Source organism: Lynx canadensis, chromosome E3, assembly GCF_007474595.2.
Source record: "Lynx canadensis isolate LIC74 chromosome E3, mLynCan4.pri.v2, whole genome shotgun sequence".
Lineage (NCBI taxonomy): Eukaryota > Metazoa > Chordata > Mammalia > Carnivora > Felidae > Lynx > Lynx canadensis.
In genome coordinates, this window is record NC_044318.1 from 20,004,304 (window position 1) to 20,026,136 (window position 21,833).

At 49.6% G+C, this 21,833-nt stretch overlaps 1 protein-coding gene across 3 annotated transcripts in view; it reads right to left on the reverse strand.

Annotated features, from left to right (window-relative positions):
• Positions 1-21,128, reverse strand: part of ARHGAP17 (Rho GTPase activating protein 17) — an 88,798-nt gene extending 67,670 nt beyond the window's left edge. For 2 of the 3 annotated variants that reach the window (XM_030300695.1, XM_030300691.1), the window contains exon 1: positions 5,732-5,802. In XM_030300695.1, coding sequence (XP_030156555.1) covers positions 5,732-5,790 — 59 coding nt within the window. In that variant the 5' untranslated portion in view covers positions 5,791-5,802. Of the gene's footprint in view, positions 1-5,731; positions 5,803-20,816 lie in introns of those variants that run through there. The other variant, XM_030300692.1, reaches the window with a different exon arrangement.
• Positions 21,129-21,833: the final 705 nt, after the last annotated feature.

Here is a 21,833-nt window from a genome sequence, read left to right on the forward strand (position 1 = left end):
AGTATCGTTATCTCCACGTTAGGTAGGAGGAAACGGAGGCACTGAAAAGTGATGTGATCTGCTCCAGGTTTCACGGGAGGGCGCTGAGTCTGGGCAATTTTGCTCCCGAGATCCCGTTCTTCGCCTCTGTGTTCCGAGTGCTTTGCACGTGTGGACTCACTGAATCCTCAAGATAACTAAGCCATCGATGCTATCACCATACCCATTCTGGAGATGAGAAACCTAGACGCAGAGATGATGATAACTTACCAAAGGTTAGAAGTGATGGGAGGGCATCTGATGCAGGCCTGAGACAGCAGGAAGGTTTTCTGAAACCAGTGATGGCTCTTGAGAGACCTACTCCGTGAGCTGGATTTAGAAGCTTGGGTGCTGAGGAAGGGTATGTGAAGGCAGTGAGGACGGAGGTGGGAAAGAGAGCGCGGGAAGAACACACGCAAGGCGATAACGGGGGTGGGAGAACCCCGGGCCCCGGAACCCCTCAAGCTTGGGTGTGTGGGGCCTGCTGGAGTCTGAGGGGGAGCGGGAGGTCAGGGCCGCCCACCACGGAAGGAGGGCAAGGGACAGCTGACGACACCCCCGACCCTGGGACCATCCGAGGCTCAGACAGGCAGAGCCTGCTGAAGAGCGGTGGGAACGAGCGAGAGGAGGAGCGGTCCCTGCCGGCCTCTGCACCTCAAAATGAGTATCGGGCACTGGTCCACTACCGTAGGGAGGGCACGAGAGCTGAGGAGAGTTCTAGCTCTCCTGAGGTAGGCACACAAGTCCTACTAAGTTTGGGGGTAAGGCAGGACAACTGAGATAAACAAGAGCTGCCAAAGGAGACATTTTCATCCGACCCTCAAATAAGCGGAAACCTGTGGCGAACTGAATGCGCCCAGAGCCACAGCAGAGCCCAGACTCCTGCAACAACAGACTAGCAGAGCTGAGTGCCTGCACGAACAGCCTGACACAAGAGGTGTGGCACTCTCAGTGTCTACACGTGGCTAGCATCCCGTCAAAACTCACCACAGGAGAAAAATAGAAACTATGCATTATCAGGACACACAGTCAATGGAACTAGATCCAAAGATGGCCAAGATGTTGGAATTATTTTGCAGGAACTTAATTACAGTAAGCACCTTAGAGCATCTAGTGAAAAAGGCGGACTGAATGAATGAGTAGATGAGGGGTTTCATCAGAGGTTTGGAAGTTGAAAGAAATTATCCAAACGAGGGGCACCGGGGTGTCTCAAGCCAGTTAAGCGTCTGACTTTGGCTCAGGTCATGATCTCACAGTTTGTGGGTTTGAGCCCCGCATCAGGCTCTGTGCTGACAGCTCGGGAGCCTGAAGCCTGCTTTGGATTCTGTGTTTCCCTCTGTCTCTCTGTCTCTGTCTCTGTCTCTGTCTCTCTCTGCCGCTTCCCCACTCGTGCTCTCTCTCGAAAATAAATAAAAACATGAAAAAAATTTTAAAAATGATCCACATGAAATACAGAGAGGAAGAAAATTGGAACAATATCCAAGAACACTGGGGCAGAGAACTACTGATACACAATGGCTGGGAAGTATCCAAATTTAATAAACAATACCAATCCACTTATTCAGAACTCCAAGCAGGATACACAGAGAACAACACACCTAAAAGGAGGATCAAGGTTGAAGTGTTGAGAAGAGAAAGAGAAAATCTTGAAGGCAGACAGAAAAAAAAAAAAAAAAAAGAGGCACTTAACGTGCAGGGGAGCGACACAGGAACGACGCTGACTCATCATCAGAAACACTAGGACCAAGTGACAATAGAGTGGCATTTAAAGTGCTAAAGGAAGAAAAAAACGAACAATCCAGTCAACCTGCAATTGCACACCAAATGCCAATATTTCAAAGATGAAGACAAACTAGTAACGTTTTTGTAAGTAATCTCTACAGCCGATGTGGGGCTCGAACTCACGACCCCAAGATCAAGAGTCGCGTGCTCTACCAACTGAGCCAGCCAGGCAACCCTAAAATCATGACATTTATCAAAGAGACAAAGGTTAAAGAGATCTCATCTCCTGAAGACCTCACCACGGCACGGTCGTGCGGAGGGGAGGGAGAGGGAGGTGGAGAAGGAAAGAATTTAGGCATCTGCCATCTATACTGGACCAGTCTGGGTGGGGATAGCTCTTAGGGAAGGATGATGCCAGCACTGACTCGTCATGGCTGTCTGCAGTCCCGGTCAAAGGGGGGCTGTGAGACTGCACCCAGGCACCCTGGGAAAGAGAACCAGACAGACTGACAGTGACGACAGAAGGATGTACCAAACAGTCCAACTACGGATGTTTTTTTCCCCCAGGCTAAATGTTATTCTTGATGTCACGCCTTAAGCTTCACTGTACGGACACATCAGGCACAAGAAGTGTTTGTTAGAGATTTATCTACTTTCTAGTAAAGTATTAGGAGAGTTTAGCATAAAGAAAAGACTGCCAACTTCAGCTTGCAGCTTTTAACTTCTTAGGTCTCTGACATCTTGGGAGAATAAGGAAAAGTTCTGGTTGCAAGTCGGCTTGGCAATTTACAGTTAACTATTTCCCAGCCTTGACACTTTTGACATTTTGGTCTAAATAATTCCTTCCTGTGGGCTGTCCAGAACACTGTAGAATGTTAACAGCATCACCTGGCCCTTACACGCTTAAAACCCAGTGGCAACATGTCCCCCTCTCCCCAGCAGGGACAGGCACAACCATCTGGAGACACTGCCAGATCAGGGGGCGAGAAGGACGGCAAAACTGCTTCCGGTTAAGAACCACTGGGATAAAAAAAAAAAAATCTTTAGGGCTGCCAGGAAGGCTAAAGATAGCAGTCTTTTTGTGTGAAAGTCAACGTAACTTAGTCCACATTAATAGGACGGGAGGCTTGCAGGAACAGGAAGGACGCTGCTCTGACTGTGTAATGGTCTGTTTTATGAGTGCTATTCCTGACGATGTACTTTTTGGGGGAGTCCTATATCCTGAGAAATCAAAGAACGCAGAAACTTGCTTCACTGCTTTTCCAAAGACCGTTTCTTTGCTTAGTGTCCTAAGACTTTTTATGAACTGGTGACAGATTTTTTAATTGCCAAGAACTCTGTACCTTTTTCTCAGTAGCTTGCTTTTTTTTTTTTTAATGGATGTACTAGCCTTTCTGAGGATTTTCTTACATCCTATTGTCCTGCCTTGGACAATGAGCAGGACAGGGCTGCTTCTTAATCAGTCATCTGGGACTTTCTCTGAATGGCTTTTAGTACCATCTTTTCTAATTCCCAGATTTTTTTTTTTTAAATACCTACCGTTTCAGTGGAGTGTAATGAGAGAGAAGAAATACACACGTGTTCACCGGGTCACCTGAAATGAAAATGTCTCCCATAATGTCTTAAGTTCACAAGAGAATTTTCCTACCCTGGATAATTTCAGGAACCTACTGGTGGAGACAAGCTCTTGTGCTATAACATATTACTATGGTAGTTGTGTTCCTAAGGATTTATGAAAAATCCCAAATTACACGATCAACGCCTACAAAGTCAGGAGGGAAAACAGAATGAAGCATGTTCAACTGGCACAGGAAATTTAATGGCACTACTGGGCAAAGCGTTCCATTCCATCTGGATATCACTTGAACAGGCGCTGGCCTTTCCTCACCACACTCTTAGTAGCATGAACATCTCACACAAGTATACCTCCTTTGCCACCCACAACCCAGAAGAACAGAAAAATACTCCTGAAAGTGTGAGTTCAGAAGGTGCTGGCCCCTTGTGGGCAGGTGAGGTGGCTAAGACTGACAGCCCAGAGCACATCTGCTGCGGGTCAAAGCCCCGTCCACCACCTAAAAGCCGTGTAAGTATGAGCGGGTTACTTCATGTCTCCGTGCCCCTGTTTCCTCGTCCGAAAAGTGGAGACGTTAAGAATTTCCAACTTCCAGAACTGAGTGGATTAAAAGAGAGGATATACGCAACGAGCTAATTCCTAGAAAGCTCAAAATGTGGTTTTGTTGTTATGACGTAAGTGGCTGAGAGTGTAGACTCTGCAGACAGACTTGCTGGTTCTGTGACCTGGGACAACTTAACTGAAGCTCTCTGGCCTCTGTTTTCTCACCTGTAAAAGGGGATAATACAGCACTGATTTTGGTATTAAATGAGTCACACAAGACTAGCACTTGGGAAAAGGCCTGGCAGATGGTAAGCACCCAAACACACATAAGCTAGCAGTGTTACAATTATTTTCTTTGGAAGGGTCTTCCTGGCAACAGTGTGGAAGGTGCGTAGAGGGCTGGGGAGGGAAGACACACTGGTGCGCAGGGAAACCGAGGAGTTGAGAATGAAGAGACCGGAGGGAGAATGGGAGATCCAAGTGAGAATAAGGAGCCCCCCCCCCCCCCCCCCCCCCGCCCAAAACAGCGGATAAGGAGGGGAGGCGACAGAGAGCTATTACAAAGATACAACATGCAGGACTTTGTGACGTGGCGTGGATGGAGAGGGAGAAGGAATCCCCTAGAACGGCCACCATGTTTTCACGCTGAGTGACCGGCTAGACGGCGAGGCTCTTCAACTCCAGAGAAAGTCTGGGAGCCTCTGAGGTTGGGGTCAACACGGTCAGCTCCGGAAATGCCGGATTTAAGGGGTCGATTGGGCGTGCAGTGGAGACGTCCGGTGTGTTTCTTGCTATGAGGTTCCGAAGCACAGCAGAGGCGCCCGGAAAGGAAACTCAGAGCGTGTTAGCAGGAGCAGCAAAAAACACTGCTTTGGGGGAGTTTGCTCGGAACGCAGATCTGGGGAGAAGACGAAGGCTAAGCACAGAAGCCTTAGGGGCACGCAGCGCAAGAGCAGCCCAAGAGCAAGAGCAGCGGGGAGGCCGGGGGAAGAAGCCCAAGAAGCCGGGAGTGTGGGCCACCAGAGCAAGGATGAAGGACCAGCCGAGAATGCAGAGTGTGGCAGGGAGGGCAGGAAGGTGTGAGGGCGGTGGCTCCCGGGAGCCAAGACGCAGGGCGCCGAGCGCAGACAGAGAAGCAAAGCCACGTGAAGAGAGACGCGAGCTGTCGCAAACCTGAACATCGCGAGTGGCAGAAAGAGCCAGTGGAGAGAGGGAAGCTGGAAACGCAGAGTGGCCAGAGGAAGGCCGAGGAGGGAAGCCCCCGGGAGGGGGAGAGCGGTGTGCGTGCGGGAGGTAACGACCTTGACGGCAGGGAAGGTGGCGGCAGCAGGTCTTCTCTGGGAACTGGGAGGCAGGTCATCAGGCCCAGGAGAGTGGGTGTGTCTGCAGAAGGGGTGGAGTAGGTTTGAGGGAAGTAAAAGTCTGGCAACAGGCTTAGGAAAAACGGGACGGGAAACTGCGCCAAGGGCTGGAAGGCAGTCTTTAAAGCCCAGCTGAGCTTGGAGGCCGTGACAGTTGGGCCGGCCTGACCCTCCACATGAGACGATCTTTCTGGACCACGCCCTGCATCCCAGGTACAGGTGCCAAGAAGCCCCAGATGAACGAGCCTGGCTGTGGCTCTGCGCAACAGGTGAAGGAAAGAGGCCGGCTGGACAGACGGCTGGAAGGGATGTGAAAGACACCCTCTGTGACTGACTGAGGTCAGAGAAGGAAAGAGACCCAGCAAAGCACAGAGGGGGACTGTTCAGGAAAGGAATCCAAAAAGACAAGAGACTGGAGGATGAGGTGGACGATTTGGGTTCCAATTTTAGAAATGGTTCTTAAAACGCCAAGGCACATTTCTTTCTGGAAAGGAATGCCAGTTTATATTCCCACCTGTGTATGGCTGTATGACGGCCTTCGTCAGTTCTCCCAAGACAGCAACATATCATCATTTTGAGCTGTGCCACTTTAGTAAGTGAAAATGCAGTCTCAGAGCTTTGGGTTTCTTCGGTTAGTTACAATTTGAATGAGTCTTATATACTTACTGGTCATCTGTAATTTCACCTGTGAGCATTCTGTTCATGGCATTTGCTCACTATAGTGTGTTTTGAGTGAGTGAGTGAGAGAGAGAGAGACAGGTTAGTGCAGGAGAGGGGCAGAGGGAAGAGATAGAGAGCAGGAGGGAGGGAGGGACTGAGGGAGGGAGGGAGGGAGGGAGGAAGAGGAAGAGAGAGAGAGAGAGAGAGAGAGAGAGAGAGAAAATCTTAAGCAGGTTCTATGCTCAGTGTGGGGCCCAACATGGGACTTGATCCCATGACCTTGGGATCATGACCTGAGCTGAATTCAAGAGTCAGAACGCTCGGCCAACTGAGCCACCCGGGTGCCCCCGTCGTGCACTTCTTTAAACTGATCGTAACAGAGCTTCATACATTAAAGATCTTAATGCTACCGTTGTGGCTGCTCCTGTTTCCACCTAGTCATTGGCCATAATTTTAATTATGAGATAGGCAGACAGAAGTTTAATTCTTGTGTGGTTAAGTTTATAATGGTGGTTTTATTTGCGTGGTTATCTTTTATTGTTCGTTCTCTGTACTTTATGCCAGAGCGTGAAGAACTTTCCATCTTTTCCTCCGTTCTGTGGTTCTGGGTTGTCACTTGAAACTCTTCATCATTGGAATCGACTTTGGCCCCTAACGGTGAGGTACAATCTAACCCGCCTACTTTTTCCAGTGCTAACCTGTTGTTTCATACTGTTTCCTCCCTGTCTTCTGACGCCTCCTTACCTCATGCCGCCTTCTTAAATCTCCCAGGGCCGGTTCCCAGGTGGTAGCAGGAGCCCGTCTCACCAGCGTGGGAGCGCAGCCGGGAGGCTCAGGCGGCCAAGGTCAGACAGAGAGCTGGGGGACCACACGGACTCAAGTCCAGTTACTCTTTACTAGACTCCAGCTGCCCCACAGGAGTCTTCGTTTTCTTAAGCCCTCACCTAAAGCTCTGAAAACATTATGGAACGGACTAACTATCAAAAGAAGCCGATTATTCAGGGAAAGTAATTTCATGTGATCGCCAGATCTCATCGTGGAGAATATCCCATCTCAGCTTTTCTGGGGAAGGCTCTCACAGACGTCAAGTGTGTGTTCTGGAGAACAGCGGAACACCACCCACCTGCACGGGAGGTAGACACCTGTAAACAGCGCTTCTCCACAGATGTGTTTCTAGCGTGGGGGCCGTGACTACACATCTCTCCAGGAACCAGCCTGGGGTTCTTGGCCATGGGCTTGAAGAGGTCTGTAGAGTCCGTGAAATTCTCTGCCAATTTGTGTGTGTGGATGATTTTTTGGGGGGGAAGAGGCCGTCAGAACCTCCATGTAACATCTACAGGGAGCAAGGTTTCTATTCCTAAAGACTGTTCTAAGAGTCAAAGGCTGCAGTTAAGTCCACTGCCCTGTGACCTGCTGATCACTTCTTTAGAAGTTATATTAACACATGTTGCCGGGGCGCCTGGGTGGCTCAGTCAGTTAAGCATCCGACGTCAGCTCCTGTCACGATCTCGCGATTTGTAGGTTTGAGCCCCGTGTTGGGCTCTGTGCTGACAGCTCAGAGCCCGGAGCCTGCTTCGGATTCTGTGTCTCCCTCTCTCTCTGCCCCTCCCCTGCTCACATTTTCTCTCTCTCTCTCTCTCTCTCAAAAATAAAAACCTTTTAAAAATTAAAACTAACGAAACAAATACAAGCCTATTGCCACATAGGCTCCATTTCAATTTCTCTTCCAGTTCCTTCCTCAGTCCAAGTTGCAACTGTGATTGTTTTCTCATAAAGTTAGGCTACCTCAATTCAGTAGATCTGCCTTTAAGCCACACCCTGCCAATCTTATGACCGGAGCCTTGGAATAAAGGCTCAAACATCAGACACACTACAGGTGTATGGCTCCAAAGGAGAGGGAAAATGCTTGTAGATTTCCACTGAGAACCACTCAGATTAGGACTTCGCATTTAAACACGACTTCACCTTACCACATTTCGGGAACGCCTAATTAGGGTGAAATCACACACGCTTTAGACAATCTTGCTATAAACAATTATACAGCTACACATTATTTTTGAGTCTAACCAATTAAATGAGGGATGAAAAGAAATTGCTGAAAGAAAGGAAAAGGAGAAATAAAAACATAGATAATACATATGTAGAAATTCAAAGAAGTCACAAAAATGATCAGCTATGACTAATTTAGCACATCTTTATTAGTACATAAAGATATAGACAGACATAACATCACTCACGTTTGCCACTGAACTAATTAGGGCACTCTTCCAACAACAACAAAGCCCTCAGGAAGCACAGAAAACCTTTGTGCTGTAGAAAGAGACATGCCAGGCTCATGGGAAAGGACATCAATCCTCCCCAAAGTTTAGTTCACAGATATGCCAGGCCATCAATGCCTGGGATTTACTTATTTTTGGGTTCTCAGGACCCACCCCATAGCAGGGATCCACTAAATATATGGATTAATGTGCTCTAGACCAATCACAATCATAGAATTTTTTTTTTTTAAATTTTTTTTTTCACGTTTATTTATTTATTTTTTTGGGGACAGAGAGAGACAGAGCATGAACGGGGGGTAGGGGCGAGAGGAGAGGGAGACACAGAATCGGAAACAGGCTCCAGGCTCTGAGCCATCAGCCCAGAGCCCGACGCGGGGCTCGAACTCACGGACCGCGAGATCGTGACCTGGCTGGTCGGACGCTTAACCGACTGCGCCCACCCAGGCGCCCCTGAATTTTCTAGGAACTAGAAACGATACCAAAATTCACTTCTACACAGAAATGGGAGACAGCAACTGAAAAAGGAAAGCCAAAGGAACCCAGCTCTGCCAGATTGAGAACACATTACAATCCACAGTTATTATTAGCACAGCGTGGTGTCGGTGTACACAAACACACCCACCCGAATCCATGTGTCAATGAAAACAAAGTCAACAGAAAGTCGAAGCAGGTGTGAGAATTACAGTTTCAAAAAGACAAGCATTTGAAACGAATGAAAAGCGAATAATCACTGCGTCACCGATGTCAGTAAATAACATCCAGACATAACCCGAATCACGCCAACCCCTCCCTTCTTCGCCCCTAAAGCCATGGTGCTCAATAGTTTCTCACGTCAGTCCCATGCCATTGTCCTGCTCTGGTGGCCATCACCTCTCCCTTAGGCTGCTGCTATCGCTTCCTGACTCGACTTTCACTCGTGTCCCTTCCCATTCCTCCACAGTCCTGGCCCACCTGCCACCACAGGACACCTCCTCAATCACCAGCTTGGCTTCCTCACCTTCTGCACATATGGGCTCCCCCAATTCTACTGCAGTGGTCCTCAAACCACGATCCCCCAAACTGGCCCGGAAGCTCTTCGAACAATGGTCCTCCACCGATGAGCACAAAGGCCGATCGATAACGGCCACGCCTCTAAAAGTTGACAGTCCACGGTCACAGGTGTTTGTGTGTTTTAGTACCTGCCATCTTGGGGTTGTTGAGGAACGTTACACGATCCTAGCGTGTCCAAGAAGGTAAAAGGCCGTGAGAGTAGTGAAAGGTTCTAAGGGGAGATGAACAAGCATGATGCAAATTAAGGAAAACGATAAGCTTCACCGTGAGAAATGATGCCTCCACAGATTTTCCCATACAAATATGGGACACATTCATTCAACCTTAGCAGAAAAAATTAAAATTGTCTATTCTGGGGAAAGATGGCTGTCAGTGTTTATTAAGCAAAGAAAATAAGGGTACACTGGTTTTAAAACCTTGTTTACTAATGTTGATTTATTTTGAGAGGAGAGAGAGAGAACAAGTTGGGGAGGGGTTGAGAGAGGGAGAGAGAGAATCCTAAGCAGCCTTCAAGCTATCAGCGCAGAGCCTGACACGGACGGGGCTCGAACCCATGACCGTGGGATCATGACCGAGAGCCGAAATCAAGAGCTGTTACTTAACTATGAGCCACCTAAGTCCCCTGATTTTAGAGCTTCAAAGCTTTAAGAACCAACTTACTCTATCTATTGGGTGGAAATGCATCCAGAGGCTTGTGAATTTAAACACCACAATTGCTCTGGACTTGAGACATATGGATCTACAAACAGCCATTAGTTCACTACCTCATTGGAAAATAAGAGCTGGACAGACTTTTCCCACTGCTAGCAATCAGATAGTGTCGCCTTTTTCCAATTTATAGTAAACAAACAAGCAAACAAAACAAAACATGAAGTTAAGGACAAAATGGTCAGTGGGTTAGGTTTCCCCCGAGAATTTTCTTCTCCCTGGGAATCCTCTACCACCCATCACCCCTACCTTCCCGTTCTCAAGATTAATTCAAGTGTCACATGTCAGAGAAGGCTTCACGGACCCCTGGGCACGTCTCAGCGACCCCATGCCAGCGCCCACAGCTACATCTATCCTGCACCCACCGTACCTAGTGAAGTAGAAGTACTTTCGTGTATTTCCCCAAGGTACAGATGCGCATGGGTTCAAGTGGCCAGTCCTGTCTATGCATCAAAGTATCCAGCGACCACGTGGAGTCCAGCTGGTAGACTTATAAATGGAGCTGGTCATTGCTTAGGAGAATTTCTGTGCAGTTCTGAACATTTATTTTCATTGAGTACCTTGTCACTCAGTCTACCGCTTATACTATAAACTCTTTAGGAGGCAGAATTTAACGAACCCATTCAGAAATGACAGAAAAACTGCTAATGAAACATGAATGGAGAGATCAAGTGGGACAACTAGGCCGAAGTATCTCTGATAAGGAAGACACGTAAAAAAAGAACTGTGAGAAAGGACAGAGAGAAACATGCTGGGGACCCAATCAAAAGGAAGGAGTCTAGGCAAGTAATTAATAAGCTGTAATTCACAGGGAAATAGCAAGACTTCAGAAAACGAGTCTTAAAACCTGGAGAGCTGAGATGAACTTAATATTGTTTTCGTGTCACTGGCTACAAAGAGGCTCCTCCTATTCAAAGCAGTTTCTTTCTATAAACCACAGGGTCGGTCGGATTTTCAACAGAATCCGCTTTATTTCTGAATCTTGTATCAAACCTGTACCTAGTCGGAAGGGCGTTCCCTCAAGATTCTGTCACTGCACTCATTACGTGATGTACCTGAGGAGAAGAATGTGAACTTGTTTACCTTGTCATGTATAAATAAATCAAGATGTGGCATTCATACTCCTAAGGCCTGCTGGAATAAGTACAACCGGCTGTATTCAAATTATCTGCTTGTAGGTCTCTCTCCCCACTCAAATTCCTAGGAATCCGTTATCTTTTTAACCCCAGCATTTGACAGGTTCTCAGCAGACAGGTGTTGAACCGAACTGGTGATTAAAAAAACGAAATTGACAACTGGCAATTAAATGACCAAATAACACATATAGGAAACTCATCAAGAAATACAAATATGGGACACATTCATTTCAACCTTAACAGAAAAAATTAAAATAGGTAGATTTTTTACAAGACAGCATCTAAAAGTCAGCACAGCATGACGGTGAAACACAACATTTCATCATATCACGCACGTGACATACAATCCAGTGTAAATTATTTGCCGCACAGTACTCAATGACAGCACTATCGTTTCGAAGAAAATTTAGCAACACTAGGACGACATAAAATGTCCTACGAACGTCATGATTCATCAGAAGAAAATAATGAGAGGAATAGCTATGACCATTAAAATTTGGATTGGCCATGTCAGACCAAAGTAGAAGCCAGATGTCCCATGTATGGATAAAATCCAGCTCAAGCTAGCTAAGCCAGTTGGAAGACAATTGTGAGTCCAGGTTAAAAAAAAAAAAAAAAAACAGTTCAAACCGTAAGAGACTCTTAAATATGGAGAACAAACTGAGAGTTGATGGGGGGGGGGGGGGGGAGAGGAAAGCGGGTGATGGGCCTTGAGGAGGGCACCTGTTGGGATGAACACTGGGTGTTGTATGGAAACAATTTGACAGTACATTCATTAAAAAAAAAAAAAAAAGAAGAAAGAAAGAAAGAAAAAACCCCGCGAGCTTGAACTAACTAAGGCCACCGAGAGGCAGAGACCAAGTCAGAAGACAGTCCAGAGGCAGAGCTGCCAGATGGCAGGGAGAGCCTGGATATAAAGAAGATGGAGGAGAAAGAGGGGGATCGCAGGTGACAGAGGAGATGCGCTTCCGGCATTCAGTGCGCCAGGGCGGGTGTCCACAAACTCTTCCTGCAAAGGGCCAGGCGGTAAATAGCATGGGCTCCGGGGCCATATAGTCACCGTGAGATCTGCTTGACTGTGCGCTGCAGTGCGTGGCTGTGATCCAATACCCTTTTTTGCAAAACAGGCAGTGGGCAGGAGTTGGCCTACAGGCCAGAGGTTGCTGACCCACGGCCTAAGGAATACAAGGGAAAGAAGGCCAATTTGAGGATGCAGTTCATGAGCTGAATTTCAGCAGGACTTTTAAATAGAGAAGTTCAAGACAAAGATCAATCTAGAGATGAAGAGATGCCAGGACTAGAGACATCAAAATTAAGGAGCACACAGAGGGGGGTCAGTCGGTTAAGCATCTGACTCTTGATCTCGGCTCAGGTCACGATCTCCCGGTTTGTGAGTTTGAGCCTTGCGTCAGCTCTGCCCTCACAGCGTGGAGCCTGCTTGGGATTCCTCTTTTCCCTCTCTCTCTGCCCCTTTCCCTGCTTGTGTGCGCCTCCCTCTCTCTCTCGCTCTCATCTCTCTCCCAAAATAAATAAACTTAAAAAAAAAAAAAACACATCAAGTTGAAAGTTATCAGCTGTGTGGCGGTAGGTATGGGGATAGGAACAGGGATAACGGTCTGAGGGACAGAAGATGAGGCACACCATCCCAGTCCAAATACGGGGCGGACATGCAATGGCACTTCAGATCACTGTGGCCCTGGAAAGGCAGGGACATTATATCTACCCCCCTTAACTCAAACTTTTTAAAAAAGAGGCCCTATTTTAACTTGGGTTCTCACTCCCTTTTCCAAAATAAATAACAGTAAACTTTCAAATTCATAGATGAGAAAGAAAAGTTCCCACTGGCTAGAAATAAGGCAGTGCTCCAGTGTTTTTCTTTTGAAATATTTTACCACTCCAAAATTAATATAATAGGGGTATAGCTCAGGGGTAGAGCATCTGACTGCAAAATTATGTGACATATACGTAAAGCACAATGAATAATGATAAAGCCAATGTCCCATCCCCATCTCAAGAAAGCGTTCACTACCAAAACACCACGTCCCAACTTTTCATTCAGTAAGAATCAGTCTGGCAACTAGAGGTCAGAGCAGGGCAGCCCAAGGCCAGATAAAAGCTTGCAGATAGATTTTCTCTGGCCTACGTCCAGCGGTTTTCTTTTCTTTTCCTTTTTCATTGCTGATATTTAAGTATCAATAAACTTCACAAAAAAAAATCAGTGTTCTGGAGTATCCTTAAAAATGGGAAGGGTGAGTGTTCCTGCACCCACATTCACCATGTCAACAGGTAGCTAGACTTGCCAAGAGCAAGCAAGCCCGTGCAATGAGCTAGTTTTGCTATTCCTCGCCTCTCTCTACTACCTTACATCTACCTTCCCTTCGCTTATTAATTTTACCTGCCTAGCACTTGAGTCCTGTGACCCCTAGTTACAGACATCATTGTGGTTTCTAACTTTTGGAGTAAGGGGGCATTACGTAGAGTAAAAGGCAAAAAACAAAACAAAACAAAAAACAAAAACCATCTCACACTCTCTCAATAGGAGCATTACTACTGAGTAAACCAGCTCCATAACCCCTTGATCCATCATTTGAAATCTAAAAAAACAAGGTTTTTGGTAACTTATTTGGTAACAATTCTTGACCTGAACTATATGAAGCCATTTACAATCTTAAGTGTTCCATTTAGCATGAAGTACCTTTATATTTTCACTCTAGAAATATTAACATATTCAATGAGGGATGCTGACCCACACCATGGATTATACAGTAACAGCATATGTACATTTTTACTTTTCTAAAATCTGAAAAAGGGGCGCCTGGGTGGCTCCGTCGGTTAAGCGCCGACTTCGGCTCAGGTCATGATCTCACGGTCCCGTGAGTTCGAGCCCCGCGTCGGGCCCTGTGCTGACAGCTCAGAGCCTGGAGCCTGTTTCAGATTCTGTGTCTCCTCTCTCTGATTCTCCCCCCGTTCATGCTCAGTCTCTCTCTGTCTCAAAAATCAATAAATGTTAAAAAAAAATTTTTTTTTAATAAATAAAACCTGAAAACGTCTGAATTCCAAAACTCATCTGGCCCCTAGGGTTTTGGAAAAAGGACTGTGGGCCTGTTGTACTTTTACACCCACGTTTAAGGAAATAGACACACACAGCAGATAGGAGTGTAATAATATTTGTACATGGATCTATACTTGATTGATAACGATGGCACCTGCCTACATTTGAGAAAGAGAAACAGAATGATAAAGGCCACACATCGCCAGTCCGACAAGACTGCGTGGTGTGCATACTGACTCTGGGACCCTATGCCATACACCCATGTCCAATCTCGGGGGCAGGGGGCTGCCGTGGACACAATGGGAACCACGACCACAGACATCGTTTCCTCTTAGAATAACATGCTGCCTTCACGTGTAAAACCAACGCCATAAGGCCACACGTGAGCACATCTGTTTAGGGTTCATCTTGGTTCAGTGAACCACGGGCTTTCTTCACTCACCTATAAACAACCCTGTTTGATTTCACAGGAGGAAAAGTGGATGACCAGGCCACGGAAGCTCGGATTCAGAGGTCGTGGGGAGAACACATTCCTTTCCTCCTCTGCTCTATGCAGAGGCTGGACGGGATCCACCCAGACTGAAGCGAACCAAGCACAGCCACCTCCCCTGGATAAGGCGGAGGAAGGCGGGGTGTGGAATAGGTGAGGGGTGGAGAACGTTACCGCTGATCGAGCGAGGACACGGTGTGCGGTTTGCGACGCCGAATACAGAAAGGGCCGTCTCGCGGAAGAGTGACACATGCGTCGTGGCAGCAGAGGACTCCCCTGGGACTCACGGGCAGAGAGGCCTTTGACTCACGTTGCCCCTGACGCAACGGGCTACCTCACGAGGCAGAGACTCTGCTGCTCCTGGAGAGGTCGTTGAGAGATCCGTGAGCAGGAAGGGGTCCACAAGGAACGTACCACAGCAGGACAAGCCAGGTAGGGACCAGGGCACACTAGACGGTCGATGCCCCACCCCAGACGGGGACAGCACCTACGCAGCTGCAGCTATGACACGTGTACTCTCGCGAGGGTGCGATGCCAGGCTTCGCTAGGTCTTGCAGATTTGAGAAGAAGCTGGAATCGAGGTTTCCACGTGAAAACTCCCAAGTGTTAAATGTGGGCCAATGATTGTCATTAATACTTCCACACATAAGAAATAGACCAAACAGAACACATCTTCACCCTGCAGGCAAACATCACGGATCTTTGGTTTTCACGATTCACGTATCCAGAATCTCAAAGGACTCGACCAGGCTTTCCCAACCTCACCACTCTTGGCATTGGGACCAGATAATTCTGTGCGGCGAGGCTGTCCTGGGCAGTGTAGGCTGGTCAGCAGCATCCCCGGCCTGTGTCGCCAGATGCCAGGAGCACCCCACGCCCGAGCCAAGTCACGACAAAAACAGAAACGTCTCCGGCCATTGCCAAATGTCCCCCAGGGGGCCATCCCTGGCGGGAGCCTCTGGGCAAGAGCAACATCCAACTCTCAGCTTCCAGGATTCGGTGGAAGCGTCGTCACACAGAATTCTAACACGGGGTTTCTTAAAGAAAAGAGTTGCCTTCCGTGAAGTAAGGACTTCTATCTGCTTTGGAAGCAGAACCCTGGTTTCTGATGAACGGCAGCGCTCTTATTAACTAGCCCGGTGACCTCTTTGAGTCCTCGCTTCCTCATCATTAAACCAGGAATCCATAACATCACCTCTGGGAGTTGCCGTGGACAAGGCAGCGACAGACTTGACTCAAAAGCATCTAGCCCAGCAAGTCAGCAAGCACCAAAGACATTTCATCCACAGGAACCCTTCCCTGGCAGGCAGCCGGCCCAGTGTCTACAGTCGGAAACACACGGGGTCCAGAGTCACACCCTGGCCCCAAGTCCTGCCTCGGCCACTCGCTGGCCGGGCAGACAACGGCAGGTCATTTTTCTTCTCTCTAAACCAGAAATGATAACAAGCACCAGTAGGTGAGACCAGGCCAGGTGGTTCGGTACAGCACTTGGCAAACCAAACCAGGAGAGAAGTAGTGATGATGGCTACTCTCGGATCTCTGAAACGTTTCTGTAAAGGAAAGGACGAGCTCGTCGACAGACCCAAGAACTCAGAAGGCAGTGATAGGAGGGTGGGGTGCAGGAGGAAAAAAGAGAAAAATCACCACAGGAATCTTCACCTCCCCAACCTTTTACACAAGCAACTGCCCACTGGTGACCCACAGACCGAGTCTGGCCACAGATGTATTTTGTTTAGTCCCGCTCAGGGTCCTGGTGGTTGTTTTCAATTGGCATTAAATGCCACCTCATCTTCATGAAAATCCAGACTTGAGGCCTTTCTCAACAACTCCAAAGGTCGGGCCCGACAGCGGGCCCACATTCTCACGAGGCCCTTTGGTAAGACAGGCACCGTCGGGTCCCCCACGGCCCTCCCCTGGTCTAAGTCGCTCTTATTTTCTTCTTATTAGCCTGGCCCCCTGAGGCTTGGAGTTTGCAACCCTGACTTATCTAAAGGCTACTATCTAGGAGAACATTCAGGCCTCCAGGGAGAGCTTCCATCTTGGCAGAAACCTACACCCAAAGAGACACTCCCTTCCAGAGCCTCACCCGCGTAGTCAACTCTGCTATTAGGCCCCCAGATCCCTGTCCTCCTGGACTCATCGACCTCACAACCAAATGCGCAAGTTCCCCACCTTGCTGCACCCCTGCCTCCACACCCTCCACGCCAACTGCCATCTGCAGCTACTGGCTTCTCTGCGTCAGGGATTTCCAAAAAGCTCTTTCTTTCCTTTTAGCAGGACTAGAAAAGACCACACTTCCTGCCTCCTGCTGGTAAGAACACCCCGGTTATCTTGCGGGGGAGGGGGCTCAGCACCCTCCCATTCTAGGCCCCTGTGGCTTGCGTGGGGCTGACTCCATTTCCATGTCCAGGGAAAGGCCACTGACCCCATCAGATACCTCCAGAGTCAATCCTGGGGCTCTGGCCACAGTGAAAGGTATTCTTTGTCCCCCTGGGACTTGAACTGAACACGTTGGAAGCTGGGGTGGGGGTGGAGGGGTGGGCGATTCCTGCTTATCAACACAGCTTCCCTAAAGAGTGGAACCCCTGGAGCCAGCCCTGGCTGCAACTATGTTGCTTTTGGACTCTTTTCCTCACATAGGAGCCAATCAAATTCGCAGCTTGGCTTATAACAATTCCAGTTGGTTTGGTTTTGTGTGTTTTTTTCTTTTTTCATCTGAGACAGAGAGCGGGGAAGGGGCAGAGACAGAGAAGATCCCAAGCAGGCTCCCCACCATTGGCACAGAGCTTGATCCCAGGAACTGTGAGATCATGACCTGAGCTGAAATCAAGAGCCGGATCCTCAGCCAACCGAGCCACCCAGGCGCCCCTCGAGGTGGGTTGACTGACAATCAAACGAGACCTACGCGGCACCTGGGTGGCTCACTGGGTCAAGTGTCTGACTTCGTCCAGTCATGATCTCTCAGTTCGTGGGTTTGAGGCCCGCGTCAGGCTCTGTGCTGACAGCTCGGAGCCTGGAGCCTGCTTCGGATTCTTTGTTTCCCTCTCTCTCTCCCTTCTCCCGCTCATGTTCTGTCTACCCTCTCTCTCAAAAATAAATATTAACAAAAAAAAAATTTTTTTTAATAAAAAAAAAAGGGACCTACTCAATACAACAGAAGTTCTAAAGAAGTGTTGAAAAATAGAGGGAAAAAGCTCTGGTCAAATTTTCTCCTGTTTTTTTTTTTGTTTGTTTTCTTTTGTTGTGTTACCTCTCTCCGTCCGTTAAGAGTAGAGTTTCACTTAGTGTGTTGGCCATCCCTCTATAAGGACTTACCTCATGGTATATAATCATTTTTGCTTGCCTATATCTTCCACAAGTCTGTGGAGCCCCTTCAGGGCAGAAACCGCGTTTGTATTCACTTGGATTCTTTTCTACTTTCAACAATGGCACGTAATTTGGGCTCAATAAGGGTCTCTTGCACGGATGAATCAGCCATCCTAATTCTCTTCTTTGGGACACCCCACTCAAGAGACCACTGCATCATCCTCGCGCCTGTGATACACAAACCATCTTCCGAAACAGACTCATGCACCCATTGTCCACAAACTGCATCATGAGAACTCAACTTCTTCTAGCCGTTACGAATTCTCCCACACGTCCATCCCACAGAACCTCACTGTGGGGTGACTCACGAGGTCCTCAATCTTGGGAAGAGAATATTTCCTCGCAAGACACCACTCAGAACTCTATGAATCGGGAACAGACACAATGGGCGAGCCACTCACACACAGAATATCACTCCTGGCTGTGGCGGGGGGTGGGGGGGGGGAGACGTAACTTCTCTGCTTTCTAGCTTTCCTCTTGACCCAAATACCCGCCAAATCCCAATCCTGATGCCTACGCCAATAACACACAATTACAATTCTAGGCTCTCTCTTGCCTCCGTTTTTCCTCCCTAGTCCTTCATCATTCTTGACGTGGAAAAAATACAAACTTATCCAGGGAATCAACAGGAGTAAAGCCAAAGCTTCCCCAGGAAACAGTTTTGGCTCTGGGAGCAGAAATTGCCACACCCCTAACAGCTCCGTAACAGCTGCTGCTTCCACTGGCATCTAGCAATAAAGATTTTCAAACAGAGTCAAAGGTCAGGGCCAGAATTACAATCCTACCACGAATCACCATTTACTCTATCCAGCTTTCATTTTCCCATTCTTGGGCTCACAGCACCGGAGCGAGCTGGTAAGAACTAGATGTGTGCTAGATTGACAAATGTTTATGGAGAATCGACCCTAGGACAGGAGCCACAGCAGAGCTGGCCAAGGAAACAGAAAGATGGCAAGGACTCTCAAGGCGTTCAGTCTAATGGAGAACACTAACAAGTAAACAGGCGTTGCATTATAGAAAAGCAGGTGCTACGTGGACGTATGTAAGTGGCCAGGAGAGGGACTCCCAATCCACGTTGGAGCATCAGAGAAGGTCTTTTAGAGGCAGAGACCTTTGCCTGGACACCTAAAGAATGAGTAGGAGGCAGGTATAGGGCAGGTGACGTGAAAGGAGCTTTGGAGACTTCCAGGCAGAGGCTAACAGGGAAGAAGGTTCGGCAGCCTCTGGCAACCGAAAGGAGGCACATACGGCTGTAATTCGGAAGTGTGAAGAGAGAAGCTGCCACAGAGGAAGCCGGAGCCAAAGAGACCCTGAGTGGCTTGATAGCTTGAAAAGTCTCAGAACTTTGTGCAAAAAGAGCAAATGCCCCTTTCCTCATAAGATGTACAAACTGGCCAGAACGACAATGTGACAGATGTGTCTTGATAGTCACTAAATACTGATTTCACAATGCATGTTACTGAGAATGCTGGGGGGGTGGGGGGAGAGAAAACTCCTAAGGAGTTATCTTGTAACTCATTCACCAATGCCTGCTTGAAGCTTTGGGCCCCACGACTATTCCGTCTGCCTTCCACTTGGCACTCGTTATTTCTATCAGTTTCCTACAAATGACAGAAAAGTGGACACTGCTAGGCTGTAGGGACAGGGATCCACTCTGGAAACAGGATAAGTGCACAGGAAGATAATAGGGTGGGAGTAGCAACAAAATTGAACAAAACTAAGCAAAAAAGTTAGGTGGGGAAACGAAACTGTAAAAAGCAAATATAGAAACTCAAGGGGAAGTAAAAGTATTTTCAGACACACACAGAAAAGAAGTGTCCCCACGTGCTTTGGCCAAACCAAACTCCCCCTTTTACTCAACTGTTGAAAACAAAGAAGAAGAAAAAGCGATGAAAAGTCACACTTTCATACCCCTTCTCCGAATAAACAGTCAGCGGGACAGGACAGCTCACTGCCCTGAAAGACCTTGAAAGATTTACCCCAGATAACACAGCACACCATGATCAACCTCCAGAGGCTCTCAAAACCACCACAAACTCCGTTCTCTTCTGTCATTTCATCATCGATCGTTTCCTGTCAAGCATTAAAGCCATACCAGAGAAACCTGGAGAAGGATTTGCTCCCCAATCAAAGGTGAGAAAAGCTGTTTGAAAGCCCCCCCCTTTTTGTTTTTCCATTTGCCCAAGGCGTTTCCACAATTCTTTCCTCCCGGTTCCAAATGTCTACAGGTCAAGAACTTGAGCAGTCCGGTCCATAGGGGCCACGGTTGGGAGAGGGCACACCCTCCAAAGTCCCTCCAAGGGAGTCCTGAGTCTCCCTAAGCGGCTCCGATGGGGTCTGATCGCCCCTTCCTTATTTACTGCCATCAGACACTTGGAGGTGGACAGTCGGTCGGCAGCGGCCAGGCGACCCGGAAAGGCTGAGAATGCCGCCCCCCAGAGCACCGCGCCTGCCCGGCCTCGGGCACACCAGTTAGCCAAGTTTTCGCCCAAGGCAAAGCCCCAAGAGAAGGGGGGAGGCCCGGGGAAAGCTTGGGTCCAGACCCCAGAGGACGATGCTCAGCGGGGCCGGGACAATGGGCAGCGGGGATCCGCGCGGGGGGCGTCCCGGGAGGCCGGCCGGCCCTCCCCGCTGTTCCCGGGGGTTCGGGCGGCGGCCCGAGCTGGGCGCCAGGCCGCGGCGTGGCGCAGCCCTCGTCCCTGGCCCGCAGCGGACCCGGCGCGGAGCGGGCGGGCGGCCGGACGGGAGCGCGGAGCCCCGCGGGGCAGCCGGCCCATCCCGGCCCAGGCCACGACCCCGACCCCGAGCCCCGGTCCCCGGCCCGCGCGCTCCCGGCCGGCCGGGCGCGGCTCACTCACCTGCCCACGGTCTGGTTGGCCAGCTGCTTCATGCGGTTGAACTGCTTCTTCATGGCGGCGACAGCGACGGCCTGCCGGGCTCCGGCCGGGCAGCTCGGGGGACGGCCTGGCGTGGCTACATCGCTTCCCCCCGAGGAGGCGGCGGCGGCGGCGGCTCTGGGCCGGAGCTCCGCCCTCGACGCGTCACTTCCAGCGGCGCCGCCCGCCGGGGGCGCGCGGGGCCGGGCTGGCAGACGAGCGCCAGGCTCGGGCGCGTCGCGCGGCCTGGCCCCCAACGACCAGCCCCCCTCCCCGCCCCCGCCGCCCCGCTGAGCGTGCGGAACCCCGCGTCCCAGCGCCCCCGCGTTGTTGACTCCCCGGCGGCTAGGCCGCGCACCGGTGGGAGGGGGATGCAGGCGCCAGCAGCGTGACCCCGCGGTCTTGGCGGCAGGGAACAGCCACACCCGGGCGTGGGACGCGCTGTCCCCGCAGGGCTGGCCCGGGGCGTTACGGGCAGGGGTGGGGACGGGGGGAGGGGGGGAGGAAGACGGGAGGGGGTTGGGGTACGCGGGAGCCTCCGGATGCCCACCTTAGGTTGTGCCGAGGTGTGGCTGTAGACATTTCTCTACGCTCCTAGGTGGATGGGTGCGTGTCACTGTGTATGTTTTATGTCAATTAAAAGAAATCATTGCGTGGAAACCACAAACTACAGAGCCCTGTGTACTGTGATCTGACTTCGCGAGAAAGTCGAGGGCGAGGCTCATTTTCGGACCGCAGGTGCTCACACGCAATGGGGACTGCCAGGGATGGCCCCCGGGGCATTGGGGGGAGGGTAAGGGGTGGGAGGTCCTGGGCATGGGTGAAGCAGACCCTAGCAGCCCCGCGTGCGGTGTGGCGTTGCCTAGAAACGCCTGATTGTGTTTTGATTATTAGCCTGGGGCAGGCCTTCCTTCGGAGACACTTAGCGGGATTGACCGACTCTGCACTGGACGCTTTTTGCAGAGCGTACCAGGTCAGTTCCGTGACCCGCAGTGATAT